At 48.5% G+C, this 21,091-nt stretch overlaps 6 protein-coding genes across 6 annotated transcripts; 3 read left to right on the top strand and 3 right to left on the bottom strand.

The window, feature by feature from the left end:
- Nucleotides 1-197: 197 nt before the first annotated feature.
- ABOM_001400 (class I SAM-dependent methyltransferase) lies at nucleotides 198-1,049 on the bottom strand (the record flags this gene model as incomplete). Its single annotated transcript, XM_022528530.1, has 1 exon — nucleotides 198-1,049. One exon carries the CDS (start codon nucleotides 1,047-1,049, stop codon nucleotides 198-200), a length of 852 nt encoding a protein of 283 aa, XP_022393701.1.
- A 6,692-nt stretch (nucleotides 1,050-7,741) lies between these two features.
- On the top strand, nucleotides 7,742-9,418 carry ABOM_001399 (WD repeat protein; the record flags this gene model as incomplete). Its single annotated transcript, XM_022528529.1, has 6 exons — nucleotides 7,742-8,048; nucleotides 8,286-8,385; nucleotides 8,495-8,561; nucleotides 8,625-8,962; nucleotides 9,090-9,216; nucleotides 9,275-9,418. The coding sequence occupies 6 exons, from the start codon at nucleotides 7,742-7,744 to the stop codon at nucleotides 9,416-9,418; spliced, it is 1,083 nt and encodes a 360-aa protein (XP_022393726.1).
- Nucleotides 9,419-10,878: 1,460 nt separating this feature from the next.
- Nucleotides 10,879-11,772, top strand: ABOM_001398 (uncharacterized protein; the record flags this gene model as incomplete). Its single annotated transcript, XM_022528528.1, has 1 exon — nucleotides 10,879-11,772. The coding sequence occupies one exon, from the start codon at nucleotides 10,879-10,881 to the stop codon at nucleotides 11,770-11,772; it is 894 nt and encodes a 297-aa protein (XP_022393806.1).
- Nucleotides 11,773-11,936: 164 nt separating this feature from the next.
- Nucleotides 11,937-13,334, bottom strand: ABOM_001397 (tRNA guanylyltransferase; the record flags this gene model as incomplete). Its single annotated transcript, XM_022528527.1, has 8 exons — nucleotides 11,937-12,161; nucleotides 12,216-12,320; nucleotides 12,381-12,469; nucleotides 12,527-12,702; nucleotides 12,770-12,814; nucleotides 12,872-13,003; nucleotides 13,167-13,256; nucleotides 13,321-13,334. The coding sequence occupies 8 exons, from the start codon at nucleotides 13,332-13,334 to the stop codon at nucleotides 11,937-11,939; spliced, it is 876 nt and encodes a 291-aa protein (XP_022393851.1).
- Nucleotides 13,335-13,805: 471 nt separating this feature from the next.
- Nucleotides 13,806-17,208, bottom strand: ABOM_001396 (Fibronectin type III domain protein; the record flags this gene model as incomplete). Its single annotated transcript, XM_022528526.1, has 4 exons — nucleotides 13,806-15,764; nucleotides 15,817-16,835; nucleotides 16,912-17,105; nucleotides 17,165-17,208. The coding sequence occupies 4 exons, from the start codon at nucleotides 17,206-17,208 to the stop codon at nucleotides 13,806-13,808; spliced, it is 3,216 nt and encodes a 1,071-aa protein (XP_022393850.1).
- An 821-nt stretch (nucleotides 17,209-18,029) lies between these two features.
- On the top strand, nucleotides 18,030-20,485 carry ABOM_001395 (putative lipin Smp2; the record flags this gene model as incomplete). Its single annotated transcript, XM_022528525.1, has 5 exons — nucleotides 18,030-18,138; nucleotides 18,197-18,267; nucleotides 18,324-18,612; nucleotides 18,671-19,538; nucleotides 19,600-20,485. The coding sequence occupies 5 exons, from the start codon at nucleotides 18,030-18,032 to the stop codon at nucleotides 20,483-20,485; spliced, it is 2,223 nt and encodes a 740-aa protein (XP_022393693.1).
- Nucleotides 20,486-21,091: the final 606 nt, after the last annotated feature.

Here is a 21,091-nt window from a genome sequence, read left to right as displayed (position 1 = left end):
GTTGTGTGCAAGCTAAAAACTGGCACCACACATATTCATATCAAACCCCAGCATATTAAGAGGGCTCATGAAAAGAGTAGATAGAGGTAATTGCGTGAACGGTGATTTCGCCCATTCCATAACTCGGAGCCTGAGCACTAGTGACGCTGCTGGTGCATGCTTGGATGGCCCATCGTGCGCATGTCGGTAGAAAAGAATCAATTCGCAGAAGGCTTCCGTGCTTGGTATATATGAAGAATATTATAGGCGTGTACTTCTTTGTTAAATGCCTCCGACTTGACTTCTGATGAAATGCGCCGGATTCGGTCCAAGTCCCAGCCAAAAACACGACTGAAGGGCGCCATACTGAGTGACTCAATACTCTCCGAGACAGCCAAATTGTACCAGCGAGCAACTTTTCTTTCGTGCTCATCTTGATGCCATGGATTAAGGGGCAGCCCCACCATTTGATGATCGATATCGGTAAAACCAGCCTCCTGCAGATCTCGGATTGTGTCACGAGAATTGTGGGTTATAGGTCGCATGGCATCTTGTGTAGCTTGCTTTAGAAGTTGGTACCACTGTCGTATGGCTAACCCCTCGAGAGGGCGGTCATCGCAACGTGGTTCAAAATCGATCTCCACCTGTTCAAACCAAGCCCCAGGTCGAAGGTGAGCGAATACTCTCCGGTACAGGTTCGGCCACCCCATCACACTTCCACATCCCATCTGCAGGTGAATCAGGTCCCAAGAGTCCTCGCCCATAGCCCAAGGACTCTCGAAGTCGAACGGGGCGTAAAATTCGCAATTTTTTGGGTGATTTGGGGGCTGTATGGGAGCAAGGTCGACCCCAACAACGAAAGCGTCTGGATATTTGTTGGCAACATCAATTGCCCATATCCCGGTCCCGCAGCCCAAGTCTAGGAATCGGCCATTTCTGGGATGCGGGGCGTACATTAGGCCATCCGACACCCTTGCCACCGTGAATAATTTGTGGAAGATATCAAGGCGATCTTGCTCCTGCTCATCGCATGGTAACATATATACCCCTTTGCGGTACGCATGATACATTCGTCCGTTTTCTTCATAGACAGGCTTATTTTCAGAACTCCTAGAGAGAAACAGTAACAACAAAGAAGAACATTAGTCGTCCAACGATAACAGCTTCGGCAGAGTGAATAACTGACACCGCCCAGGAAGAAATTCAACAGGAGATTAAGGAAACAGGGAAGAATTACTTGCTATGAATGGAATTCACACTTGGAGAACCATTACGGTACCACTGGCTATAACCAGAGGGTTCTCGTGCTTGGGGGTCTCTGTCTGTAATGGCGTAGATATCCATAGCATCCGAGTTATTTCTTGATCGGCTAGACGCCAACGACTGTGAGTAGTACGGATCGTGTGGTGGTGAAGCCATCGCCGGGAGGCGCTGACCAGCCTGGCCGTTTCCAAACATCCCGTGTGGTGAGGAAGGGTCGGCAAGAAGTCAGGTACTTTAATATGGTGACAAGGGGAAGAATGCCGGCGTTGATGGCAACGATGTCAGTAGCGTGGACGCTTGTAGGTCGTGTATATGGTATATATATTGAGTGACGAATAAAACATAGAGTAGAATGGGGCTGAGCCTAGTCAATGGACGGCAAGTTCATTCATGAATTTTAAGGGAGTGAAAAGCGAAACATAAGATATCATTCGCAGTATCAGAAGGAAAGACGAGGCTTCAGGGGGAGAATCAGAGAAGTAAAGAGGAAAGAGAGAAAAAAGGAAAAAAGGGAAAAAAAATAGAAAAATAGAAAAGTTGGAGATAGGACCAGGCAGAGACAATGGTCACGTCCACTTAAACACAAAAAAGGCAGAAACGGAAAAACCAAGACGGTGACCAGCCAAAAGTACCGACAGGCGAAGAAATAATAATAGAGCACGCCGTGCTGTCTCCCCGCGATGAAGCGATGCCAGTCGGGAAATCCACAGAGAAGTAGCGGTCACGGCGCAAGCAATCACTGGGCGCAAATCGTCACCAACGGACTGGAGTTGTCACGGCTAACCATGGATGGATGGTCGATCCAAGGTCATCAATTGGGACGGATTCATCCAGCACCATACCACGGAAGAGAAGATTAATGAGCGGAGCCCTGAGGGGGGCGAGAATTGGTAGTGGTGGACGAGGGGGAAGCGAGACGAAGCCCTGTAATGGAAAGCCTGTCTTTAAGGTTGTTGCAGCCGCTGTCTTGTCCCCGTTGGGCCCACGGGTGCGAGAGGGCGGGGCGGCTATGGAAGAAGCCTGAGGCGACAGCCTTGCATTGGCCGGTATCCTTTCGTAATGCTCTTTTCCTTTTTTCTCTTTTCCACTCTATATATTTAAAATAATGGATAGATATATCTCTTTCTCTCTCTTTCAACAGCAAAGGAGAGTTAGCAACGCTGGGCGGTATGAGCATACGTTCTATTAGTGTGTCCTTCAACAATCTCACAAACTAATCCCCTCTAGTGAAGGTACCCGGCTACAGAGAGTGTCGATTTGGAATAGATGCTGTGGTTGGTATCCCATAGAATTTATTGGCTGGAAAGGTTAAAACAGCCCCTCCATAAACCATGGTATATCCCCTAAATAGTACCTGTCCGTCATCAACAACCCTACATGGATTATCTTTTAGTGGTTACTAGCCTGAATGACTCTGGTAGCGCCCTTTCATTCTATCCATGGATCTTGACCAGCTGGTTGCACAATTCAGATATTATCTAGGTGTGTTTGTGTTCATGCCATGTATGTGCATGAATACCAACATACATACATACATTCATACATACAGGTACGCATAAGAAGTATGTAAAGACACCCTGTATTGATGTATCATAATGTATGTATGGTATATGTATGTACATGTACAGTTATCTTTGTCCATTATACATACATCATACAAGGTATAGATGTCTGGGCACACATTAGCCCGCAGTTTTTTCCGTTTTTTTCCCTCTCTTTTCGCCTCTGTCTGTTCTTTCCACTTCTCCAAGTTTGTCCGTAACTCGGTCTGGAAGAGTACTACTCTTCCAGACTAGTAGTCTAAATCATCAGCTAAAATCCATGAGTAATTAGATAGCGAAGACATTACATTGATTAAGTACAAAGCCACGGTTAGATCTTAATTTATATTATGCCTTGTCAAAAGGAGCCATATACAGGGTAGATTGGTGCTAGTAGAGGTTTCGATCGATTCTTGGGCTGATAGTGATGAGTTGGTTAGGGGTTATAGGAAAGGCTTCGGGGCGCATAGCTTTATAATGTGTCCCATTTTTTTATTTTCAATGATCATTATCGTAAGAAAAAGTTGAATAAATAGGATGAATCAATAAGGCAAGTAAGAAAATATTGGAAGAGATATATGAATGCCGATATCCTCTGTTCCCCTGGTAATTTATGACGTTGGTGAGTGGGGGTATACACACAAAAAGTTTTTGTACGGTGTAAAGCGTCGTTCCATATTTCTTTGCACTGCTACTGTCACTGTGTCGGCGGGGGTGGGAGAAAATGGTTCCCACCACAGTCGTCAGTACTACCTTGTCTTTGTAGGTTGGAGCAAATGCAGACCTATGGGTCCAACCGAGAAGCGAAAAGTGACTTCCGGGCGGGATGCGGACCGCCTCCCACACTTAGTGAGGTGACTGAAAGTTTGCTCGTGGGCCACTAAGATAAAATATCTCTGAGACAGACAATCGCTGCCCTCGATTTCAGGCTCACAAGCGTCAGGCAGCGGTACCAGCACTGTGGTTGCAGGATTCGAAGCTTCGGGCGTGGCTCCCCTTCGAGTAGCGCCCAAAAAAAACAACCCAGAATTGGCCCCAACCCTCCATTTCCGCAGGGTCACTAATCACCGGACGGCATTGCGTGCAGCCGCTCCGGCGCGGATCGACCGTGAAGTTCGTACGAAACTATGCCGGATTGCGGGTAGGCAAGTAACGAATTTTTTTTTTTTTTTCATTTTTCAATTTACCCTTTTCCCCTACTTCCCCCCCCCCCAGGATTTTTCTTAGCACTGTACCTACTCTGCCTAGTACTAGCCTCTCTCTTCTTAAGTTATACATAAAAATACAATGTTACATACAGACATTCCCGTCTGCACTACAGAGTACGTATCAGGTACTTGCTACTACAAATGTTCTTTACCATACTTGATCTCTACTTTGTATTCAAGTGGACATCACACATGACGTTTGAATTGAGTCAGATATATCGGCAGCGTTTCTTAGGTACTGCTGAGGGTAAACAAAGGAATTATCCAAAACGTGTCAATCTGATCATCAACACCATTTGAGGTCGTCGCCGTGACTTTACCCCCGAACGCCGTCGTTCCTATTCATACGCATGCAAGTAGTCCATGCATCACCGGGTACACATCCCATACTTGCCGCGTGGCCGTAAGGTGCCCACTCTGTACGACGGCGCCGAGTCCATGCCCATGTGATTTGTAAGTAATAAGCAAGTGTGATCGGTTGCAGGTGATCATCTCACCGCTTCCCAGACTCTCGGGTCCAAGATGATGATGCAGGAGTTCAGGTTATCATGCATTGTAAGTCATCGTGCATACACACTCTTTGGTGCCTGCTCAATTACCCACACCCTTTTCTTTTCCTTTCTTTTCTTTCCTTTCCTTTTGTTCCTTCCTACTTTTTTTTATATACTTTCTTCTTCTTTTTCTTCTCTCTACGAATTCACATATAATGTACCGCCGACGTGTATCATGTTAAAATCATGTCTCAGAATGACTGGAACGTTGACAGTCCCATGCGCACAGCCAACACCCACTGCGAACTCCTCGACCATCATTTCCAAGGACAAGGATGAAAGTCTTACCTAATGAACCTTGGTCGAAGGATTCAAACTTCAACGACCAACGGGTTCTTGAGTAGGCGACTCTATTGGTCTCCCAGAAGCTTCAGCAACTAAAAGCGAGACAAAGTCGCTCTTCTCGGCGTCTCTGGGCTGTGGAACAACGCAAGCCCCTCAAACTGCAGTTCAGTGACCTGCGCCAATTTACCTCTACGGGTAGTTAGTACAAAGCAGGTGTTCTCTCCCATCGTCCACGGTGCCATTTGTTTTGTATCCACACTACCGTTTTCGGTACAGCATCCGTTGGATTTATCTGCCGGGCGCTTTGCGTGTCTGTCTATTCGTCCTTCCACTTGGAACTCTTCGGTCTGGTAAGAATAGTCATAACTTTAACCAAAAAAATTGAAACCAGAAAAAGGCAATAATAATATTAATAAAAAAAAAAAAAAAACATCCTTTTCTTCTCCACTAATAACTTCAAACATCGGTACCATATCACAGATTGTCTGTAAGCGCCATCTACCATGTCTTCTTCGTCCTGGGTCTCAAAAATCCAAATACGTCAGCAGGTTGGCGGCTGGCCTCAAAAGCCCCGTAACGAGGAGTCAGAGTCCACTCTATCTTTTCCGTGTCTAGTCGCGTCTATCGCAGGACGCCTTGCGTTTCGTGTTTGACCCATTTAGTATTTCGCAGAAGATCAGGCGCGTCATTTTCAAATTGAAGCGACAACTCACCGACTTCAGGGCAGAAATACGCACTCCCCAATCACAGAATCCAACGGTACCACCCATAACGGAGGATTGCCTATTCTCAGCGTTGTCTCGACCTTCAAATTTATGCGCATTTGGTTGGTAACCAATGAGAATCTCTTCTTGGCCCCCAACTGAAAAGGGTAGTATGCGATGGGTGCCCATTTTCAGATACTACTAGATAGTATTTCCTGCTCCTTTGTCAACCTTGAATGGCCTGGCCATGACCGGCTTAGTGCTTTTACGGTACCAACTCGTTTCCTTTTCCCCTTTTGACAACCAAACGGTAGAAAAGAGCGTGTTAACCACGGAAAACCGTTCAAGTTCTACTCCGTACATCTTCCAAGCTCCCTACTGAAAAGCCCTGTGTGTTAGCCCTTAACTAACTGACCTGGATCAGGCATGAAGGGCACTACCCCGTTCGAGTCACTACATGAGGCAACAAACGGGCCACCTGCATCACAGTGGGTGGGAAAAAATGACGATTATCCAATGATTTAGATGAAGAACCCAATGGTTTCATCTCTCCAGTGTCCCTGAGAGATTATCGACCTGTCAGTCACCGGCCCGGTTTGCTTAATGCTTCACACCCCAAGCAGGGACACCTTTTTTGGGAGAGCTGAAACCGCTTCGGGGTTGTTTTGCGGCAGTGCATATGCAGCTACTCCTGGATTCGCTGTTTTCGGAAATGGAGGGAGCACTCCTGGGCAGAAACTGGTCGACTCGCCTTTCCTGCCCCCCAATGCTCCACACTGCTATAATACTCCGAATAAGCTCCTCTGGACATTGACCAATCCTGTCGCCACCACCGCCATTCTTTGATTCATATCACTACACCATACAGTACCCTCGGGCGGGAGCCCTTATTCCATGGTGTGGTCGGTCAATATCCGACTCAGCAACCTTACAGTATGTCGTCGCTAACTCGATTCGTTCTTCCAAGCTTCTTAGCAAGGCAAACATCGAAAATAATAATTAAAAAAACACAAAAAAAAAGCCCCCGTCATTTTTGGCTGGATAGCACTCACTGGATTACTTGTTCAGTATACTGTCCTATGACGAAATATATCGTATGGAGTGTGAACCCTAATGCGTGGGGAATTGGCTCAAGTATTTTCATATTTCATATGCGGACCATGAACGGCCCCAGATTACTCTCGCCCGATGAGTATGAATCTCCTAATATTAAATCCACAGAGCTACTGTGTCAATTTGAACTTGTGGATGTACTCTTGAGCCTAGTCTCAACGCCTCGGGCTGCTGTGTATCTTGATCTTTGCTGCGGCTAGCCCGCCCGTCTCAGGTTAGAAAGCGGGGATGCTTGGGAGGAGGTCTAGGGGGCGTAGACCCAACGGCGATAGCCCTATGGGGGCACAGTTCCAGAGCTCGGGCATGCAGTCGGCTTCATTAACCATGTCAGGTGGTATTGCCGCCATCCTTGTTATGGTTTGTGTTCCAGTATGAATATTCTAGACAACCCTCGAAAATTGAACCAACTGAATAAAAGCATGATTGGTGAGCAAGATAGCGCGCAATCTATGAGGAACAGCGAAATAAAGAAACATAAAGATAATGATACCTACCAGTAGTGACTTCCTTCCCATAGTAAGTCAGCACCTAACCGTGTTTGTGGCAATGTTTTGAGTAGTTTGTTTGTATTTTTGCCCGTGCCAGCCTTTGCTGCCACATACGTGAGGCATCCCAAAAAAGGTCCCCGAAAGGAAAATCGAACAACCTAATTTCTTGGCTTTCGCGCAGCTTCCGCCAAAAGGCCCGAAGTACCATCGGCGAATCCGGGAAAAAGAAAAAAGCAAAAGCAAAGAAAACAGGCCATTCTAAGAATCGTCTGTGATATCCAACACCAATCTCCCTTCGCCGGTCGCTTATTTCCTATCAGAGTAAGCCACGTCAAGGGAAAGACAAAGAAGTTGGTTTTAGCAAGAACTTTCCCGTCTGGCTTGATATCGAGAACCCCGGGCAGCCACCGACCTGTGGGACGAAAGTAACAGTCAGTCTTCGGCCGGTAACTAAGTCAGTAAAACACGCACTACGTTCTGCTCTTGCGGGGCTATCTATCTATCCCTCTGAGGCTGAGACTTCGGTGCCTTTGATTGGTGAAGTGGCTATTTGCCCTAAGAGAGGACAGGACACCAGAGTTTGTTATACTAGACAATCACTGTCCAGCCATGCATACACTCAAAGCCACGGCGTCTTCCTCGCTCTCACTCGCCCAGGACAATTACATCTACTCCATTGCTTCATCAAGCCCAGGCTCATTCGCAGCCATTGCTTCAGACGACTCCCTGCGTGTGTTTGATGCCGCTAGCCTTAGCCATGTCTCTGTGGTGGCTGCCGACGCCCACAAGGGAGTCACGTCGTTGAAATCGTATGATGCGGGTCAGCAACTGCTTGCTACTGGAGGAAGAGACGGGAGGGTGAAGCTTTGGGATCTGCGGAATGGCAAGAGGTCGGCAGTTGTAGAGGTGGAGACATGTAAGATTCCTTGCTTTCTTTCCCACCCTCCCTTGTTCTTCTATTTCCCCCTCATTTTCCTTGCTACCTACTGCTTGGCAATGTTACGGCTGCGGACAACGTCGCACTGCCTTTTGAGGTGCACTGTTTCTGGTAACAAACATGGATGCATCTTGATGTGTTAGCCAACGCCAGCCATTCGGAACTTATGATGCATTTGTACAGTCGACTGATTGCTAATCCCGCCTTCTCTAACAGCAAGAGACGCACCAGTTCTATCTATAGCCTGTTGTCCTGCAACGAACAGCCTCGTAGCCGGCACTGAGCTTGTCTCTTCTCAGGCTGTTGTTGCTTTTTGGTGAGTCCGTCGCATTCCATATGAGTATAGCCACACATCACCGGTTGACTACTTGATGGTGGTTTCTCATCCGCATCTCCAATTCATGAGCTGCTAACTGACGTAACAGGGATGTCAGATCCCCGGGTCAATCTCGACTTCAATACGTTGAAAGCCACAATGACGATGTCACTGAGGTAAGCTCACTCCTGTACCGTGGTTATACTTTCCCCTGACAAACTTTTCTTGATGATTTGCAGCTCCAATATCACCCGACAAGGAACAATATCGTGCTTTCGGGAAGCACGGATGGTCTAGTCAACATCTATAACACCGATATTACAGACGAAGACGAGGCTCTTGTACAAGTTATCAACCATGGCTCAGTACATCACGCCGGTTTCTTAAGCGAGAGGACCATCTACGCTCTCAGTCACGATGAAGTGTTCTCGATTCATCCGGCTACGGATCCGGAAGAAGAGACGCAGGAGCCTAATCCTGTGCAGTTCGGAGACTTGAGACAGCCCCTAGGCTGTGAGTACATTGCTCAGTTATGCATTGGCAGTCAGGGCCCCTATATTGCTGCTGGCCATAAAATGTTAGTTTGGTTTTGTTCTATTTCCTTTTCTTTCATTTCATTTCATTTTCTTTTTTTTTTTTTTTCCTATCTGCCCTTTACTACTTATTATCTATCTGTGTATGCTTCGTGCGCTAATAATGTCCAGGGAGAGGCGACTGGACTTGGTCCCTCTTACCTCAAACCCATCGTGGCAATTCAATCAAGAGAACCTGTGGCGTCTTCCTGGCGCTCACGGCGAGGAGGTTGTACGTTCCATCTATTTGGACGAACAGGTATGTGCCGCCTTGCCAACCCCCCTATTCGATCAACAACTAACAACGTCGATCGCAGTCCCAATCAGTATTTACCTGCGGCGAGGACGGATTCGTCCGCGCATGGAAGCCGGAGTCCGGAGATGCGCAGGGCGATGATTCCTCAAACAAGACTGCGCGGCCGAAAAAGAATAAGGATAAGGGACGGTTCAAACCCTATTAAATTAGGCCTCATCTGTTTCGTTACCACGTCCACCCGCTACGATAGAATGTAAAATACGTGACCTTGGCAATACGCATGCTGTCATATTCTCCCGGTCTTGCCGTATGTTTCAGACCAACCCGTCATAGTACCAGCGTATTTCATCCACCCATCTTCTTCACTGGGTAGGGGGATCTGTACAACTCTGACCTGCACCCCTCCAAGTCCGTCATCCGCAAAGGATCGGACTCCCCAGTAGTACTGAGCATAAGTTCACCATTTGCTGCAAGCGGGATGGCCCGATATTCCACCCAACCCCTGCCCTATATCAAATCCCCATATAGTAGCCGGATATCAGATCTTTTTTCTGCTGACCGTACGCAATCTATTTAGTTACTTAGCACCAACACAACCCTCCCAGTTCATACGCCGTATGCAGATGCAGAAATCGCGCACGTACCAATAGCCCTGCAAGACCCTAGAAAGAAGAAAATTTTTTAATTCTCCAGCCCGAGGCTTGCGGATTCCCAATGTTTTTGCCCAGCCCACTTGGGCGAGGATGCGGTCAGCCGATGAACCACTTAGGCGCCAGAATTGAGTTCAATCGGATGATGAAATGCCCACTGCGATTGCTACGGTGGTTTGTGCTCTGTTTAGACGCGTGGGGGCCGCCGGCCTTGGTTGGTGAATATATATCTGCGCGGAACAAAACTCCGAGGGGTAGGGCTTTGTACTAGAGCAGGTTTAAAGTATGTTGCGAAGCTGAGTTGCAACATGGGATTTTTAAGTGTGAATGAATTATGTAGATGATCCAGTGTAGGAGTAGTGTGAGGTCTGAAAACAAAAATAAAAAAAAAATAAAAAAAATACAGAACTAGATGAAGTAGAAAAATATAGCTCGGACATGCTAGTACTACTAGTAGTGGTAGATGAGCAGAATGCTACCCACATGTTCATAGACGACAAGACATCCAAAAAAGAGTAGTCGCGCCCGGGATCGAACCGGGAACCTTCTCAGTAAACAACTGAATGTGAATGAGAAATCATAACCATTAGACCACGCAACTGACTTCTTATCAGATTGAACGAAAATATGTCTAACATGGACTAGGGCAACTATAGGATACCCCGTTCGGAAATCCTTATCTCCTGCGGAGGAATTTTTTTTTTCTTGTCTTGGATCTTCGTTTCTTTTTCTTCTGGTGTCGTCGTCGTCTTCACTCACTCCCCTTTCCTCTTTCTTTACCCCCTCTTTTTTCATTGGGGTATATTCTGGATTTACTTGTATTGTGACTCGGGTCATGTCCCCATAGTCCACTATCCTGTCACTCCCTCTTATCGGCGCCTATACCTGAAAAATCACATCGCATCAGGAACAAAACTATATCCACTCCGACGAAACCTCTATATAAACCATACTCACCAATCACTCAATCCACACCACCGAATTCTGCACCCCAAGAACAAGAAAACAAAAGAAAATGGACGCACAAGCCTACCTAATCCGCCACGGCTGGTCGGGCCCAGGCAACCCACTCAACCCCAATCGCCGACCAGGCACGCACGCTGGCCTCGGCCTCACAAAACCGATTCTTGTGTCCCGACGCAAAGGTAATCTCGGTGTCGGGCAGACGACAACCAAAGACCCGACGAACCAGTGGTGGCTGCGCGGATTCGAGGATGCGTTGAAGGGCGTTGGAGATGAGAAAAATGCTGGGGCGGAGAAGAAGCCGAATGCATTGACGAGTGAGCTCTATCGGCATTTTGTGAGGGGGGAGGTTGTTCCGGGGACGCTTGGGTCGAAGGATGAGGAGAAAAATAAGAAGGAGGCACTGGGCTCCGAGTCTACAGCCAAGGCGGAGTCTAAGAAGAGGAAGAAGGATGATGCGGATGGGGAGGAGGATCGGGAGGCGAAGAAGTTGAGGAAGGAGGAGCGTAAGAGGAAGAAGATGAGTCAGGTGGAGGAGGTGGAGGATTCTAAGAATCGGAAGGAGAGCAAGGAGGAGAGGCGCCTACGGAAGGAAGAGAAGAGGAGGAAGAAGGAAGCAAAGGAATTGAAGAAGAAGCTAAAGAAGGCCAAGGAAGCGGAGGACAGTACTACTGATGAGAATGCAAAAGCCACACGCAAGAGCGAGAAGGCGAAGGAAGGACACAACCCAGAAGAGGACTATCCTACTCCGATATCGATTGAGAACGACCAGACAGAGTCTAGTGGACGTGAAGAGTCCTCTGATTCGATAGAAAAAGCGAAGAAGAAGAAAGAGAAAAAGGAAAAGAAGGAGAAAGAGAAGGACAAGGAAAGCCAAAAGAGGAAGAAGAGCGAGGAATCAAAATCGAAGAAGTCGAAGGATGCCAAAAAGTCGAGAAAGGAGTGAGCTGACTGGGGGTAGATTTACTTTTTTTTAGGATATCATATTTTTGCTCACAGCCGTACATAGATAGATACCCATTTGCTACAGCTACTGCGGTCTTTATGAAGATTATATTATATATCGTGTCACGTCTGAATTTGATATCCTTTTTACCCATAAATCGTAACTTAAACCTCCGTGGGCAATTTGCCCGGCTTTCCCGATAGAATCCATGGCCTCCGCTCCCAGAATTCGTCTTTGATGATGTCGACATGGTCAACGACAACCTGTGCCTTTCGACGCAATTTACGAAGCTTGTCCTGTTGTGATCTGGAGGTCTTCGCTTCTTGGACATAATTGTCTTCCTCTGCCAACATAGGCTCTGACTTTGGCTTGATGTCCTCTAGTTGGTACTGCAGGCAGAGTCAGCGTATCGGTTTCTGATTTGTAAATGTTGACCAACTTACTTGACGATAAAGTACACTTCCCTTCTTGTATATCTCTTCCTCATTGTTGTAATTAATCCCGAATCTCTTGAAGAGAATTTCATTCTTGTCCGACGATACTGTTCCCTATGATTGGAGCCAAGCATTAGCCCCCGGAAGAAAAGAAAGACAGCATGAACTTCTCACCTTCAACTCTTGTTCTGCATCCGTGTTACTCATGCCGCCCTGCTGGACCATAGTCCAGAAGGTTGTGTTATAAAGGTTATTGATATGGCCTTCGAGTAGGGTTGTGAGCTAAATCTTCACAAACGAGGAGCATGCGGCCAACTCACAATCCACCTGCCTCCAGCTCATATAGTCACGCAGGTTCCTAATAGCGGGATACATGACTGCTCTTCCATCAAAGGAAGGCAAATATGGATGCTGAAGCGGGCTATCAGGGAAGTACGTTCCCCACAGGTACACATAATGAGCAGTGAATGTAGATACAATGGTCGTTACAAGCTTGCTGTTATCATGTAAGTCGAAGCCTACTGGACTGGGCCGTGGATGACTGGGAATGTTGCATAACTTACGCACTCCGCCGCTCGAATAACTGGCAGCTTGGATGGAAGACGAAGCTGATATAAATTAGTATCGTTGTAAGTAGAGAGTGTGCCAGGGGGCAGGGGACAGACCTATACTCATCGCTGACGCCATATGCAATGCACAGGTCCGAAAGATCTTTCATTACCTCAACGGCCGCAGCATTCATCAAATCCAGCGCGCGGCGGTCATTTGGTTTTTTGAAGTTATAGCGGTCGGTAAGTCTAAAGGTAGTTTAGTAACGGAGTATATGAGTGCGATCCATGACAAAAAAGAATCAGAATCAAATCTCAGAGATAGACTTGCACAGAGAAAAGAGCAAACATGGTTTGTTTTTTTCTCCTTTTCCTTCTCATACACAAAAAATGGAGGAGAATAGCTACTAACTTGTGGAACCCCCTGCCATCGATGCGGACTACAATCCAGGTATTGGGGAGTAAAACGTCTGGCTGCTCGAAAGCTTTGACGTACTCGTACCTGTTATTTAAATTAGTCATGTTATATCCATGGAAATAATGAGGGACCCGGCGGAAGGGCATACTTTGAGTTCGCCATTTATTGGGATTTACTACAAAAATGCTTGTATGTATAATATGGGATGGAGCAGTGAAAAAGAAAGGCGACATGAATGAAGTTGTGCGGAAGCCACTTTAACCGACGGGTATGAGTGGCACCCAACCCCGGATTCAAGACTCCTAAGTATATATATCTATATCTATATCTATATTTATATCTAGACACACACGTCGAAAGATTAGTTATTGATATTTTTTTTTATTACTAACGAGGAGTTTTGGAAAGACTATATGTTTCTTGTCGGCAACTCAATATATGTTGATTGAACGAGAAAGAATTTGAACGACTGAAAATATATCTAAGATGAGACAACCGGGCATCATGCATGCGCCATCCAAGAAAGATTACTATCCTATGTTTTATATCTAATGAAATTGTGCAAAGACGGTGCGAAGTCTTTCAATCAGCGGAACCTCCCACTCTCTATAACCAGTGGCCATAAGAGTACTATCATGTATGGATATCCTCTGAATGTTCCTCGCCGCCTGTTTCGCTGGCTTGTTCACTGGGTCGTTCACTTGTTTCACTGGCCGCCTTATCCGTCTTCTTAGATTTGCGACTGAAGAATCCAAGGCTGCTTCTGGTCGACCTGTCCGCGGATGGAGCACTGGAGACAGTGCTGTCCACGCTTTTGGCGAGCAGTGACTCGCCATTGCCGTCTTCTTCGATATCACCCTGGCTGGTATCCCCCTTCTTCGAGAACAGGCCTGAGCGGTCTTTCCACGAGCTAAACTTCCCCGAGCTGCCCTTCCGCGTGATCTTCCGGATGAATGACTCTTTCGAGCTACTGTTATCCGCGGAAGCCGCGGAAGGAAACTGTTCCAGAGATTCATATGAATCCCCAGTAAAGGCAGTCAGTGAACGGGAATAAGATTCCTTAGAGGTACGAGGCTCAGACGGTGATCCATCGTCCATAAGAAACTCAAACGAGGTATCTGCCCCATTGTCTATCTCCATTTCCCCATCCTTATCCTTACCCTTCTCCGAACCCCTGCTAAAAACGGTTCGGAAGGTGGGCGCAGCAGGGTTCAGTTTCGGAGTTATGGGCCGATGCGAAGATGATGGTCTCGTACCAATGGGTGCCTGTAAGGGTCGACCAAGTCTTTCAAAAGAAGAGTCTTCCAGGAAATCAGGCTCCCCTGTGAGTCCCAGAGGCAAGTGGCCGGAGGAGCCATACGAGGTGGACTGCCGGCGTGATTGGGCTCTTGACCAAGTCGATGGCGAAGCCCAACTGAATCCCAGAGGGCTTCTATGGCCCGGTTTCTCTGCCGACGGCCAGCCGAAATGTTGATTGTCTGTGGATGGATGGGGAAGTTGATTCTCAAAGGAAAACGTCGACGATGGCCTTGGTGACAACGAGCCCCGTCGCACAGTACCGAGAATTGACGAGGGGTCGATCGGATCATGCCTAGGACTGAATTGATTATATCCAGTGCTAATATCAGAATGCTCGCCGGACTTCATCAGACTGCTCCCACCACCGAATCCAAACCTGCTGGGGGAGAAGATGCTGGTCAAAGCGGCCCGCCGGGACGGCATATGATCGGAAGAGCTATCGTTGGTGACACCCGTGGTGTTGCTCCTTGGGAACAATGACATCGGATTGGCCCAGTTTCCTGTATAGCTCAGGCGGCGGCGCCTGGCACCGATGGGATCCATTTCGTCCAGATTCCGTGGGAAAGACTGGCTTTGTCCTGGCTTCAAAGTGCCTAGTAAAGGCGGTTCATCTGCGAGCGTTTTACCGCGAGGACGATGGAAGCCGAACAGGCCAGAGAGTCGCCGCGAGGCACTTTTCGGAGCCTCCGCGGCATCTCCTAGGCGTATGGGCTGAGAGTCAGGCTCCTGGATCTGGTTCTCATGAGGACTAGCAAAGATACTTCCAGGCCGGCTCTCGGAAGACTCTGGCGATGGCGGACCTTGTGGGAAACCTTCAAGTTGGCCACTTGACTGTTCAACATCGGACATTACGGGTCGCACGATTGGCCGGGGAAGCTCTGGTGACTCTTCATCTCCAAGGAGGTCGGACGGAAGCAACGCGTCAGCCCGGGGGCTCATTTGAGGATTGCTAAATGAGAGTTCGGAAATGGCATCGGCGGCCTGACTTGACAGGCCTGGAATGGTCATTCCATTGTTGATATTGAAGAAAGCGGAGCTGGGTCCAAAGGTAGGCGAGCTTGTGGAAGGGGGATTGTAACTGATACCGCCAGAGAACGAAGGTTCCATAGCTGTGAAATTCATAGGGGACGAAACATTGCTGGTTAGAGAACTGCGATGACGACGTGGGCGGATGGTCGCTGTGTTGGATAGGTCTAGATCTAGGGCAGGTAGAGAGAAAGGCCCCGTGCTTCCGGGTCCTTGCGTTGTCAGCCACTTCAGACGCTCTTGAGCTTCTTGATATTGTTGTTGAGCCTTCGCACAAGTCAGTATCTGCCTTAAGTGCTGGCCCTCGGGAGTCACAAACCTGAGCATGAATATTCACTAGGGTAGCATATCGAGCGTGTAGGTTGCTTAGCTTAATTTCCCACTGTCGAGCACGCTCGTTGTCAATTCGATCCAACTCTTTGCCGTCTTCACTATCTGGACCCTGGTGCCCCTGCCTCTCTTCTTCAAGCTTCTTGATCCGCCCCCCCTTGTCCTGTATCTCATCGTCGATAACCTTCATCTCCGTCTGCTCTTTTGCGATCTTCTCCCGCACCTCATCCGCACGCTTCTTCGCATCTTCTTCGAGACGTGACTTCTCCTCCCTTGCCTGCGCAGCATCGGCTGTCATCCGTGATATCCGTTCCCGCCATCGCACAATGTCATCCTTGCGCTTCTTGCGCTCAGACTCCTTCTGTTGCACAAGTCTCTCACGTTTCGCTTTCTCGCTCTGCACCGTGCGATTGACGCTTTCTAACTTATAAACGTGTTTCTTTAGGTCGCCGCTAGCTTCATCCTTTTCCTTTACTCGCTTCCTCAGCTCATCACGCTGCTTCTCCAACTCCTTCAAGAGCGCGAAGTGCTCTTCCTCTTCTTCGGCGGTTTGCTTTTCAACGTTCTCGTTTTCCTGCTGCAATGACTTTAACCTATCGGCAAGTTTCTCGAGCGTTTCATCACGATCACCATTCGCCGCACTCTTCTGCAAGTCTTCTATGTTGCCGTGAGAGGATTCCGGCCCGCCAGCGGCAGGAGATTGCTTTCGACCAGCTGAAGCTCGTTTCGTTGGTAGTTGCCCTCCACTGTGCTCGCGAGACATGACAGGAGCCGAGGGAGCTGCGAGGCCGGCAGTCGATCGTGGGACTGACGCTCGAATAGTGAGACCTCCAGCAGGCGCATTTTGCTGAGCTTGGGATAAAGGAAGAGATTGCGTCCGCACGTGAATAATAGCACTAGGCGTCTGGAAATTGGCTGCACTAACGGAAAGAACGCAGATATGATATATGTTGCCTGGTGCTAGATTTAAGATTTCCACCGCGGTTTCCGCTCGTTTTGATTCGCCCACTAACAATGACCGTCAGCCTTTGCTGCAACACCAAGAGCACTAAGAAGAGGTGAAAGAGATGTTTTTTTTTTTTACCTTTGGATCCATTCACCTGAATGATATGCTTGTGTATTGAGTTGTGAAACTCCGGTTGTTTCCAGGCAATGCGAATCTCGCGGGCGGTGATCTCCTCTAGTGTAACCTCTGGTGGCGGAGGGATGTCCAATCCGAGTTTTTCCACTAGGACATCATTCGGAGTCTGACAGACTTGCCATGCGCGATACAATAACCTTCGGCCAGGACCGTTAGATGGGACACGGTGTTGAATATCGAAGCTGAAGGAACGTACCAGATCAAGGCCCAAAGAATGGTGACGGCCAGGAAGAGAGCCATGACACCTCGTACCCTTACTCGAGGGACCACGCTAGGGTAGGCGTCAAAAGAGAGATGCAGCGGCTCATACATCCCAGCGTCGGATACCCATGGAGACGGGTATGACAGAAGAGGGGAAACAGACAGATTGGCGAGCGAAGCCAGCCTCTTCGAAATCCACTTTTTTTCGGGGCAATCGTCAAGTACGGTCGGCAACTAAAGGTGCATCTCCAACAGAGTATCCGCGGAAGCAGTCATGTGGGGCGCGGTCATGTGATGCGTCCGCACTTGGAACGGGGGAATCTTAGTCACCTGCAGAACCCTGACTAAGCCGATCATGGCAGTCACCCCATACAGGAAATGTCTGCTGGATGTGGGTTAGCGCCACGCTCGTCCGGCTCATGCCGAGGAACTGTAGAGGCAAGAAGCCCGTGACCTTGGCTTGCTCGTTGGGCCGTTGAGGGACTCCCAACAGCCAACATCTAGATCTTCCACCACTTGGACCTGGCTCCTTTTTTTACTAATTAATTGGCTGACTTGTCCCTCTCTCCGACTGCCACATTGCGTTCGCTTCACTTGCGAGCGGCCCTGTTTCACATTTGGTTTGCTTTCGCAGCAGTCTGTCTATACAGCGGCTACGTTCGTTCATGCCTCTGGGGCTTTGTCACATGGGCCGTATGTAGGCGGCAATTCCTGCGACCTCCGATTCCTTCTAACCACCCCCTCCATCACTCACTGCCTTTGCATTCTTTTTTTGTTTTCCGCCTTGGACTCGATCGTTCGCCTTTTCTTCACCGATCGTTTGAAATCATCGAGGGGTCTTCCCCATCATACGTTGCAGGATGCAGTACGTGCGCAGTATCAGTGGCTCCGTCTCCAAGACCTGGAATTCTATCAATCCAGCCACCTTGAGCGGGGCCATTGATGTAATCGTCATTGAACAAGAAGACGGTCCGTTTACTTGCGCGCCATTTGATTCATCCCATAGTTGCTAAACGGTCGCATCCAGGCACACTCGCTTGTTCTCCTTTTCACGTTCGCTTTGGCAAGTTCTCATTGCTCCGTCCCTATGAAAAGAAGGTACGATACATCTATCACGAATTTAATGGCTATTCATCTGACCGCGCGCTCTGAAGGTGGAGTTCAAAGTCAATGGGCTCAAGCAAAATTACTCCATGAAGCTCGGGGAGGGCGGGGAGGCCTTTTTTGTGTTTGAGACGTCAGATGAAATCCCCGCTTCCTTACAGACCTCGCCATTAGTGTCGCCGACGGGTAGCCCGAGAACGCGTAGCGAAGAAATCCTCCCGGGCTCTCTCCAGGAACCCGACTATCTGGATCTAGATCGATCGTCTTCTAATGGAAATGGCAACGAGCCGAAAAGTCTTCCCATACTGTCAAGGAGCATGCGGGCAACCAGTGATTTAGGTGCGGCAAAGTATATCACTCCTACTATGGGTTCGATCTAACATTGTTGAGCCTATAGGAACGATGACACCTTTGTCAGGGTCGCCAGGTGACTCTAGTACGAGCAGGTCTCGTCATGGTTCGTTCGGAGATGAACCAGAACCGGGGAAGCTGGACCGTGCGGTTTCAGACGACGTTCTCCTGAACCAGACGCATAGTGCGGCAGACCAGGTTTATGGTTTGCACGTAGCAGGTTCAACCGATGATCCTGATCTGGCCCGTTCTCGGAGTCCTCCCCCCCTGTCTCTGGAAGACGCTGTTTCCCGTGCAACAGCTCTGTCAAAGAAGCTCTCTGGGTCAAATATCCGCTCGCATGTGACTGAGACGGGCGATCTTATGCTTGACATGACTGGCTACAAAAGCAACGAGGAGGACGCTCTCCGTGCTGAAGTCATTGCACGTAAAATCCTCTCTGAAGAGCTGGAAGGGTGTTACGATATTGGCGCCCTGATAGGAGCTGACGAGCATGGGAACCTGTGGATCTATAGCAGTGAGGAAGCAAAGGAAACCGCTAACCGCCGTGCCGCGTTTAGCTCAATGAGGCCCGGCTCTGCGATGAGTGACAACGCTATCTCCGACCCCGGGTATCATAGTGACGGTGACAAGTCCGTACGTGACTCGCCGATCCAGACCCGCCACCATCGCACCCAGTCTGATGTTCAGCCGGGTATCCCTACCCCTCCACAGTCACCGACTCCTGGAGAGACAACTCGCAACTACGCGAAGACTTTGCGCCTGACGAGCGATCAGCTTAAGGCTTTGAACTTAAAGCCAGGCGCCAATGATATGTCATTCAGCGTCAACAGAGCCACTTGCACGGCAACCATGTATCTGTGGAACGGAAACACACCGATTGTCATATCAGATATTGATGGGACCATTACAAAGTGAGTTCCCATGAGGCAGACTGACCATTCTTGGCCCATCTTTGACTAATATAACTGGTAGATCCGATGCGTTGGGCCATGTGTTGAATATGATTGGCCGCGACTGGACACACGCTGGAGTAGCTAAGCTATACACAGATATCGTCAACAACGGCTACAATATTATGTACCTTACTAGCCGATCTGTTGGCCAGGCAGATACTACTCGCGCATATATCTACGGCGTTAACCAGGACGGATATAGACTGCCCAAAGGTCCCGTTATCACGAGTCCCGACCGGATGATTGCAGCCCTCAGGCGAGAGATTTATCTGAGGAAACCAGAAGTGTTCAAGATGGCATGTCTCCGGGACATTCTGAACCTCTTCAATGGAAAAGAGAATCCCTTCTATGCTGGATTTGGTAATCGATTGACCGACGCTTTGAGTTACCGATCTGTCAACATCCCGTCTACCAGGATTTTCACGATCAACTCGAACGCCGAGGTGTCCCTAGATCTTCTCAGCCTGAACAAGTATAAGAGCAGCTACGTTACCATGCGGGAGCTCTTGGATCATTTCTTCCCGCCCGTTAGTCTACTTGTTCAGGCTGGGGGTGAAGAGTACACTGATTTTACTTACTGGCGTGAACCTCCACCAGAGCTGGCCGATTTCTCAAGCTCAGATAGTGAGGATGAAGAAGACGAAGAGGACGAGGACGAGGAAGATGAAGAGGAAGATGATTATGATGCGGAGCTGAGTGATGAAGACGGCAGTGAGATTGATGAGGATGCCGAGGAAGACCTTGGTGACAGCTATATCTCGCAGGCCTCACTTGACCTCACCGATGGTCAGAGTCACCTAGAAGATGATGAAGCGGACGACGAAGGCGCAGACGACGGGTCTAACGTGACTCCAAAACCAAGTCGCTTCGCGACTGCTGGTGCTAGCCCCTCTCCTAAACGCTGAGAATGACCGGGCTTCCACACAACAAGTGTAATAACTATACGCGGCTTTCAACGCTCATAGATACCCTTCCCGGCGTTGACCATTGTATTTATATGCCTTTCCGGCATCTGAGATTGGCCCTTGCATTCTGTGGTGTTATTTCTTTTGCATAGTTGGCGTTTGACAGGCTGCATCGGTGATTTCCCTGTTTTATTTCATATGGTGAGCGTTTCCAGGTTTCATGTGTGATATACAAGCAGCAGGACGGCCTGCGGTTTTCTATGACTGCTGCATGGTTGCAACCGGAGATAGACCATTAGACTATATATAAGCGTAATTCTGTCTTGTGTGAAGCGAAGTGTCAATGGTATAATATGGTTCCATGAATCAATCGTAGAGAATGTCGAGAAGCTATTGGGTTCAAAAGGTATGAATCAATCGGTCACCACTGGCTTACCAGAAGCGGGTTAGCGCAGATCGGGATCATTGACCTTCAATGTTCTTCGCGTCTTCACCAGCTCACTCACTGACCGCAACACCACTTTACCTTCTTGTCAGTCTTTTCTCGAGAAGAACATAGCATATTATTTACTTTTCCTAATACCCCACCACGGTACCGACGTATAG

The sequence above is a fragment of the Aspergillus bombycis genome (assembly GCF_001792695.1).
Source record: "Aspergillus bombycis strain NRRL26010 chromosome Unknown contig00005, whole genome shotgun sequence".
In the NCBI taxonomy this organism is placed as follows: Eukaryota; Fungi; Ascomycota; class Eurotiomycetes; order Eurotiales; family Aspergillaceae; genus Aspergillus; species Aspergillus bombycis.
Note: the sequence above shows the minus strand (reverse complement) of the source record. Positions and strands in the feature narration are given on the sequence as shown.